At 38.3% G+C, this 9169-nt stretch overlaps 1 protein-coding gene across 1 annotated transcript; it reads left to right on the top strand.

Moving 5' to 3' along the window:
• The first annotated feature begins 794 nt into the window (after positions 1–794).
• Positions 795–8462, top strand: xab2 (XPA binding protein 2). Its single transcript, XM_074697419.1, has 19 exons — positions 795–965; positions 1354–1502; positions 2289–2412; positions 2503–2700; positions 3079–3213; positions 3304–3468; positions 3659–3803; positions 3894–4045; positions 4196–4315; positions 4428–4559; positions 5194–5325; positions 5507–5620; positions 5729–5891; positions 5992–6182; positions 6448–6570; positions 6727–6898; positions 7141–7267; positions 7375–7484; positions 7613–8462. Exons 1-19 carry the CDS (start codon positions 930–932, stop codon positions 7672–7674), a joined length of 2550 nt encoding a protein of 849 aa, XP_074553520.1. The 5' UTR covers positions 795–929; the 3' UTR covers positions 7675–8462.
• Positions 8463–9169: the final 707 nt, after the last annotated feature.

The raw sequence follows: 9169 nt of genomic DNA, 5'->3' as shown, positions 1-9169 counted from the left end.
GGTAACAGTAGGCGAAGCAGACTGGTCCGATGCATACTGTGGATTTTTCCTGATTCAGTACGTCATCCGGGTGTTTTTCTCATACTACAACTCTGACATTTGTTCGCATACTGCATACTGCAAACTACATTTTGGTCGAATCAGTAGGCACTGCTAGTATAGTATGCGAATTCGAAAACAGCCACTGTTAACCTAACACAAATATTTAATGATTGTCATGCAGATGTTCACAACTTTAGATGTGCATGTTATTCATTAAGGTCTGCCTTGCATTTGTTTTGACAGTTCGTGTTTATTTGAGCGTTTAATATTTACAAAAAACAAAATAATTTATTAAAGCGAGAATGAAACATGTCAAAATCTTCAATAAAAAAAATAGAAATGCAGCCAAAGAAGCGTGGGAGTGAGTTTCTTTTGTATTTTCTACATTATATTTTCTTTTTTTTCCTTTGTTTATCTGTTTCCGCCTGAGATCGAGTGAAGTTTCTGTCCCAGAGCTGTAATTATACCCAACACCCTGATGAAGTGAACTTCATTCAGCTGCTTGTGTGACTCCGTGATGAGTGCACTCCGTCATGGAGTGGGAGTGTGTAGAGGGCGGTTTGAAAAAGGCCCATACTGTGGATTTTTCGCGATTCAGTACGTCATCCGGGTGTTTTTCTCATACTACAACTCTGACATTTGTTCGCATACTGCATACTGCCTACTACATTTTGGTCGAATCAGTAGGCACTGCTATTACAGTATGCGAATTCGAAAACGGCCTGGGTTTTTTCGGAAGACTGCTACGTCATTACGTACCCTGTACGCACTCTATGACGGAGCCGGAAGTATCACCGGGGCGTACATGCTTTGAGCAACGATTTGAGCTAGTGTTAGCTCAACATAGTATTTCGTTTTTGTACAATCGATCACATTCTACATAAAAGATGCCGTCGATAAATGGAAAGGCCGATGTTATGTTTGTAAGATACACCATACGTTTCATTTGTATCTTCTATCTGGTGTTACTAACGAGTAAACGTTTGATCAAACTTGCTAAAGTGCTAGCTTGCCTGTTCCTGTGTCTGGCTGTGCTGTGTAAAAGTTAGCTGTTGCTTGCCCGAAGCTAAATCAGTGGAAGAGATAAATGCTAGAAACTCCTGTTTTTACCATGATTCTCTGAAAACGTTTTCCAGACCCCATGAGGTTAACGTACTTTTTTTTTCACGTTTATTTCTCAAGCAACGGATAAAAAGAGATCTCTGCAATGTCTTGGAATTGTTGCGCATTCGCGCTAATATTTGCAAACGTAACTTTTAAAGTCAAAACAGAGACTTGAGAGTTGAACAGTGTCTTTTGTGACTCTTTCAGGAGGACGATGATCTGCCTTACGAAGAGGAAATCATCAGGAACCCATACTCTGTGAAGTGCTGGATGCGTTACATCGAATTCAAACAGAATGGATCCAAATCCACACTCAACATGATATATGAGCGGGCTCTGAAAGAACTGCCCGGCAGGTAACAGTCTGCAATGTTTTGGAAAGGAGATGGCTGCAAACACAGTAATCTCATATGTACATGCAAACACATTAATGACATCTTGTTCCGGGCTTTAATGATACCAGAACTTTAAACTTTGTCACGATTAGACTCAGAAATGCAATGAAATCCGTGTCAGTTTTCAATAATCTCATCTCTTCTTCGGGTACATGTTTGTTTAGGATATAGTTCCACACTGCAAACACTGCTGGTACGGAAAACTCACTGATGACAATCAAAAATTGAGCATAATTACACTGTTTTCCTAATATATATATATATATATATATATAGATATAGATATAGATACAGATATATATAGATATATATAGATATACCTCCATGCTGACATAAACCTTATATGGGCATGGCTCTGGGATGCAGAAAAGACTTGTCAGAACCTCTATATTCATTGACCTATGAATAAAGTTTCTTGTGCCTGGCATTTGTGAGATCTGCAGCCAAAATCATGCAGCTCTGCATGTTTGTAGGGTGTTTAATTTCTTTATAAGTTTTAGAGCATAACTTCTGTGACACAGTTAGAACATCATATTGCTAAGGATATTTTTGTAAGCCTCTGTACTTTCTTATACGGTATAAACGACATATATTGTTTTGTTAAACAAGGAGTATAGAAAAATATCAAAGTAGTGAAAAATTTGACAACCCTCACTTTTATTCCAGTGTAATCAGAGAATAGAATGGGGTAATTTTCTTTCATTTGTTTGACTATTTTTCTCGATTTGTTGTGTTTTTTTTTTTTAGCTACAAGCTCTGGTATAATTATCTGAGAGAGAGGAGGAAACAAGTCAAGGGGAAATGTATCACTGAGCCAGCCTATGAAGAGGTCAACAATTGCCATGAAAGGGCATTGGTGTTTATGCACAAGGTAACAAAAAGTGTCCAATACTGCACATAAAAATGCAAGATACATTATTGTCTGCAAAGGTTGAAATGAAGATTTTTTTCTTGAAACTAGATGCCCAGAATATGGCTTGATTACTGCCAGTTCCTCGTGGGTCAGAGCAAGATCACAAGAAGTCGGCAAACATTTGACCGTGCACTCAGAGCCCTTCCTGTAACGCAGCACCCACGCATCTGGCCTCTTTATCTTCGCTTTGTCCGGAACCTGCCACTGCCAGAGACAGCCATCCGAGTGTATCGCAGGTACCTGAAGGTGAGAAAATTTTCCCCATCAAGGTCTTTACTGAAGCTCACATTAAGGAAATAAGTCAAAAGATGTTGGTCAATAGGTATTTTTTCACTCAGTGGTAAAATGGCATAATACAGTTGGTGTCATTGAGTTTGATGTGAATTTACAGGCATTCTCTTAAAATGTTTGAAGGTTCTCAACTATTTGAAAGGCTATCAAATTTCCTATGGTGTAAGGATCCAGAGAACCAGAGAACAAAAATAAAACCTTTTTTTTAAAAAAAAAACATAGGTGTGCTGTTAAGAGAAAGGAAAGTTGTCAAAAATGTCAAAACAGATTAAAGGGGTTTTAAATTTATGTCAATTTCCTCAATATGTGCTATCCCCCCTTTACCCTGGGCAGCTTTCACCAGAGAACACAGAGGAGTACATAGACTACTTAAGGTCTGTGGGTCGTTTGGATGAAGCAGCTGTGCGTCTAGCAGCTGTCGTCAATGACGAAAGCTTTGTGTCAAAGGAAGGAAAGTCAAACTACCAAGTAAGGTTTTATTCTTCTAAGTAACTCATAGTGAGCTTTTTTGTGGGCAGAAAATTAACAAATTTTGTTCTGTGTACACTTTTTGTACAGCTTTGGCACGAGCTATGCGACCTGATCTCGCAGAACCCAGATAAAGTGACTTCTCTGAATGTAGGAGCCATCATCCGAGGAGGCCTTACCCGCTTTACAGACCAACTTGGAAAACTCTGGTGCTCTTTAGCTGATTATTACATAAGGAGTGGTCACTTCGAGAAGGTATCTTTTTATATATATATTTTATATATTGTATAACTTTTCTTGTTCTGTATATTAGAAATCACATAATGTGAAAAATTTGTGTTTCAGAAAACTCTGACATTTACTCATTCAAAAAGTTGATTTGACCTTGTGGTACAATTAACTTTAACCGATCCAATAACTTGCTGACTGTTTCAATTCTTTAAAGGCTCGGGATGTGTATGAAGAGGCTATCCTAACGGTTGTAACAGTGAGGGATTTCACACAAGTGTTTGATAGCTACGCTCAGTTTGAAGAGAGCATGATTGCAGCGAAGATGGAGACCACTGTTGAGATGGGGCAGGATGAGGAAGGTATTTCTGGAATGATCGATATTGGCAGGCAGCAGCTTTTTTCCACTTTGCATGACCTCTTAACCTATATCTTTATCTCTCTGTTCCAAGATGACGTTGACCTGGAGCTTAGACTTGCCCGCTTTGAGCAGCTGATCGCCAGGAGGCCCCTTCTTTTGAACAGTGTCCTGCTGAGGCAGAACCCTCATAATGTCCATGAATGGCACAAACGAGTAAAACTATACGAGGGTAATCCAAGACAGGTAAGTCGAAGCCTTTTTCTCCTTTCTTTTTTTTTTAACAAAAGCAGCGCCAACACAATGCATAAAACAATTTCTCAGAAAAATCAAATTGCTGTCACTATTCTTTATTGTACATAAATAATGGAACCTTGCCCATCATCTCTCCTACAGATAATCAACACATACACTGAGGCCGTACAGACCGTAGATCCGATGAAAGCGACAGGGAAGCCTCACTCTCTCTGGGTGTCATTTGCTAAATTTTATGAGGAAAATGATCAGCTGGATGATGTGAGTCACTGATAACCTTCTGAAGAGGTTCTGAAAAAATCCTGTGCAATTTAGATCCAGTTAACTCTTCAGAGCATCATTTTAATTAAATATTTGTGCATTTATCACTCAGGCAAGAACAATTTTTGAAAAGGCTACCAAGGTAAACTACAAGCAGGTAGACGATCTCGCTGCAGTGTGGTGTGAGTATGGAGAGATGGAACTACGCCATGAAAACTATGACCAAGCACTGCGCATACTGAGGGTGAGGCACTTCTTCTACTTGCAGGAATTAGTACCCTGGGTTTATCATTGTTTGTGGTTGGTGTTTAGTAACATCTAGTGGCAGGACAGAGACACTGCAGCAACTTCGGCAAGCGTATCCCTCATTTAAAATGTTTGTTGACTTTGTAATCAGGAGATGTGGTCCAGGATTTTCAAAGGTAAATATCATATGCATGGCTTGGGCTAAATGTTATAGAAATAAACTTTTGTTTAAAGATTTGGTATTGATTTAAAGAAATAGTTAAATCATTTACAGAATATTGCCTATTGTTGGCTGCTTTTTTGAAGCTTTAAAGCTTTCAAGCTTGCAGATTTGACATTGAATTGTGAATTGTTAAATTAGATCAAACTCATTCTACCCACCAGTGAGTTTATGGTCCTCATAATCTAAATACTTGACTGGAAAATGGCTATGAATCAGCTTTTCTATTGGTTTACTGGAATTGACTTGTGATGAGCCACATTGAATGCCAGCTTTGATTATGGCATTTCAGCAGATTGTATACTGCAACTGTGTTTTTTTTTCTACTATTATAACTGATAAAATGCTTTGTGTACACACTTTTAAGAAATATGTTTTTTTTTCTTTTTACAATTTTTCCAATCGCTCACAGAAAGCGACAGCCATCCCGTCCAAGAAGGCAGAGTACTTTGATGCATCAGAACCTGTCCAAAACAGAGTCTACAAGTCCCTGAAGGTCTGGTCTATGCTTGCAGACTTGGAGGAGAGTCTTGGCACTTTCCAGGTTTGTCTTTTACGTGTATGTAATTTGATAACATTACCTTTATACGTGTTTCAGATATGTAAACAACTCATGGGAGGTAAACTCTTAGATATATAGAGTTTTTCAGATAATTCTCATTCAGAAGTGTTTTGATGTATGCTGAATCTTTAAGTTGCTATCTTCCTTTTTTTCCCCCAACCAGTCTACAAAAGCAGTGTACGACCGCATTATTGACCTTCGCATTGCCACACCACAGATCATCATCAATTATGCCATGTTCCTTGAAGAACACAACTATTTTGAGGAAAGCTTCAAAGTAATGTGATATCTAATGTTTACCAAAGCATTTTTTTTAAGTCGCCATGATTTCTTTTCTTGGTCAGCCTTTTATTCTAACAAATGTTCTGTGTCAATTCCTTTTCAGGCTTATGAGCGTGGTATTGCTCTCTTCAGGTGGCCAAATGTGTATGACATCTGGAACACTTACCTCACCAAGTTCATTGATCGTTATGGAGGCAAGAAGCTGGAGAGAGCCAGGGATCTGTTTGAACAAGCCCTGGATGGCTGTCCTGCCAAGTTTGCCAAGAGTAAGTTTTCCGATGAGAGCAGCATCGTGCAGAAATGTTTTCAGTTTTTTTTTTATGAAATCCAATTACGCTAAATGTTACACTTTGTCTTGATTTCCAGCCATCTACCTGTTGTATGCCAAATTGGAAGAGGGATATGGATTGGCCCGACATGCTATGGCTGTCTATGAAAGAGCAACACAGGCTGTAGAAACTGAGGAGCAGCATCACATGTTTAATATCTACATCAAGAGAGCTGCAGAGATTTATGGAGTCACATATACCAGAGCAATTTACCAGAAAGCCATCGAGGTATGTGACTAAAAGTCTCACAAATAGTAAAGCATGTTGTCATGCCTCCTTGTTTTTTTAAGGGTAAATAGATACCAATGTTGATGATTTTTGTAGATGATTACAGTTGCTTTGACAAGGTGATTCTTCCAGTGCTTCAGTGTTGCAAAATGATTCAAACCTGTTTTTTTCTGAAAAGACAAAACAGATTATAATTAAGAAATCATGATGACTTGTTTTGCTTATGATCAAAAATAATCTCTGAGTTCTCCCTGTTTGTGATCAGGTTCTTCCTGATGAGCATGCCAGGGACATGTGCCTGCGATTTGCTGACATGGAGAGCAAACTGGGAGAGATCGATCGAGCCAGAGCAATCTACTCCTACTGCTCACAGATCTGTGACCCAAGGGTAAGAGAAACAACATCTTGTTATGATCCCTTATTAATAAATAAAATGCAACATTTGACATCAAATATCTCAATTTCTGTTGTAATCTGAGGAAATTGTAACAGAAATCATTTTTATATTATTTTTTTTAAATATGTATTAACTGTTATCTTTTAGGTGACAGCAACTTTCTGGCAGACCTGGAAAGAGTTTGAGATCCGCCATGGAAACGAGGACACAATCAGAGAAATGCTGAGGATCAAACGCAGTGTCCAGGCCACATATAACACCCAGGTCAACTTTATGTCCTCTCAGATGCTGAAGGCCACAACAACTTCCACAGGCACTGGTGAGGAAGCTTGAGCTAATTTGCAAGCCACAGTCTCTGTCCCATCATTTGCTTGGGGCTGTTAGTCATATTAGAGATATATTTAACACTAAGCAATGTCTTAGGAGGACAAATAAATACATTAAACTTGAGGTCACTGATGAGATGGACTACAATCTACTACACTCCATCTATACTTTTATTTTTTGTACATTTCCTGTGGTTGTCCATCAATTCATATTTCCGTTTGGTTTTTTTTCCAGTGTCAGATCTCGCTCCTGGTCAAATGGGAATTGATGATATGAAAATGTTGGAGCAGAAAGCTCAACAGCTTGCCGCAGAGGCTGAGCAAGATAAACCAAAGCCCAAAGAAAAGATTCTGTTTGTCAGGTTTGTTTTTTTTTCCTCTTCACTATGGTGAGAAGTTTTGCCTTCTGTAAATCTTACTTTATGCTTTGAATGATAAGGAAACTGTTAACTGTTTTCAACACGTCCAGGAGTGACACCTCTCGCAGTGAGTTGGCTGAGCTTTCCAAACAAGCTAATCCTGATGAAATTGATATCGATGACGACGACGAGGATGATGATGAAGATCAGGGACCAGAGGGTGAGTGTCTCCTCTCAGCAGTTAAACAGAAACATTCAGTGTTTTGTTTGGTTTTTAAATTAAAGCAGATGTCTTTCAAATATGACCATGCATATGCTGACTTTTTGTTTTCCTCTTTGACTTCACAGAGGTCCAACTTGAACAGAAGAGTGTCCCCACAGCTGTCTTCGGAGGCCTCAAAGATGATTGAGCTCTTTCGGCCTCTTCACTGGCTTCATCAGATGTCCTGTGTAAACATTGAACTGTCCCAATTTACAAATGTTCTCTCCATATTATTTTTATAGTGTAACTAGAGCAGGAAAAAGAAAAGGCATTTATTTTCTCTATGCTTTGTATGAAATTACTCTTAAGTATGAGCCTGCATTGATATGTGCCTTTAGGTTTTCTCGAGCATTGAGTTTATTGAATAGTCATGTGCTTCTATCATAACTGTAGATGAAGTCTTTTTTTTCTCAAACATTTGTCAGGATTTACCCTGCAAACACTTTTTGTAAACCCACCAGATGCAGATCATTCTCTGATAGGTGCTGCCCTCAAATGTTGGTGAAACAATTGGCTTCTTTAACAAAGGGCACTCAATCGAAACAGTGTTTGATTCTCACATTTTGATGTTTTGAGTGTCATTAGTGGTTTTTTACTCCCAAAACCCAGTGTTTCCAAAAGATAACTTCATTTACCCGAGACAGGGTCACATTTTGATACTGTGCTATGGTTGCTAGCGTGTTACTATGTAATGCTCTTCGAACAGTTTGTGATAGACAAAAGTGAGGTCTGTTTGCGATTTTGTAACTAGTAAAACTTGAATCGTCCTATGGGAAAGGTTATCCTAGAGATGGCTATTCACTTATTTGTGTGCATATTGTTGTAAAATCTCTTTGTGACATAAACATCTGTAACCAGTCATGAAAATCAGGTTGTAATGGATCTGATCTCAATAAATTTCATAATGGATGCATTTATTAAAATAACTTTGACAAATGACTAGCAAAACTCATTTATTATTATTGTTGTTGTTTTGGACATCTCATTATTTTTGTGTTCTTATAATCCATATGGGTCCTAAAGAAGTGGGTTTGTTACTTGTGATGTAAAATTTAATGTAGATCTACAAAAGGCCTCTTGTTTGTTTACCTCTCTTTCATAGAAGTGAGAAGTTGGCTGGAATTGACTTGGAATAAATTCTTTCTTTGATAATTAGATTAAAATAGCTGAGAGGTAATCTCCTTACAAAGTTACTGCAGTGAGGCAGTTGAAGTGGTCTTGGAACTTTGTGCAACATCATGTGATGAGGCACCTTTGGGAGTCTATTTTTTTCAGTGCTCATGGTTCTTCTAGAAGCAACTTCAAAAGCACTTTAGTAGAAACTCTTTAAACCTGAGTTCCCTCTCTTTTCTGTACGTATTTACACAAAGCCTTAGAACATTGGACCCTACTGCATGCTGCTGCTCATGGGCAGCTCTAAATTACTTGTTCTGCCTGATCAGGGCTGAAAATCACTACAATGTAAATAATATTTCTGTGTATGTGTGAGTTTTACATTTTCTTTTAATTCAGTCACGTTTCAGATAGGCTGGTGTACAATCAAATATAATCTTTATTTAACTGGTGTATCGAGATTAACACATAAACTGCTGTAGTTATGAGTCCATGTGTGTGATAGCGGTGAGTGTAACTTAGAACTGAAG

This window comes from Halichoeres trimaculatus, unplaced genomic scaffold (assembly GCF_033239565.1).
Source record: "Halichoeres trimaculatus isolate MK-OKI-2021-1 unplaced genomic scaffold, fHalTri1.1 fHalTri1_scaffold_20, whole genome shotgun sequence".
Taxonomy (NCBI): domain Eukaryota; kingdom Metazoa; phylum Chordata; class Actinopteri; order Labriformes; family Labridae; genus Halichoeres; species Halichoeres trimaculatus.
The sequence above is the reverse complement of the archived record's forward strand: the minus strand, read 5'-3'. Positions and strand labels throughout refer to the sequence as shown.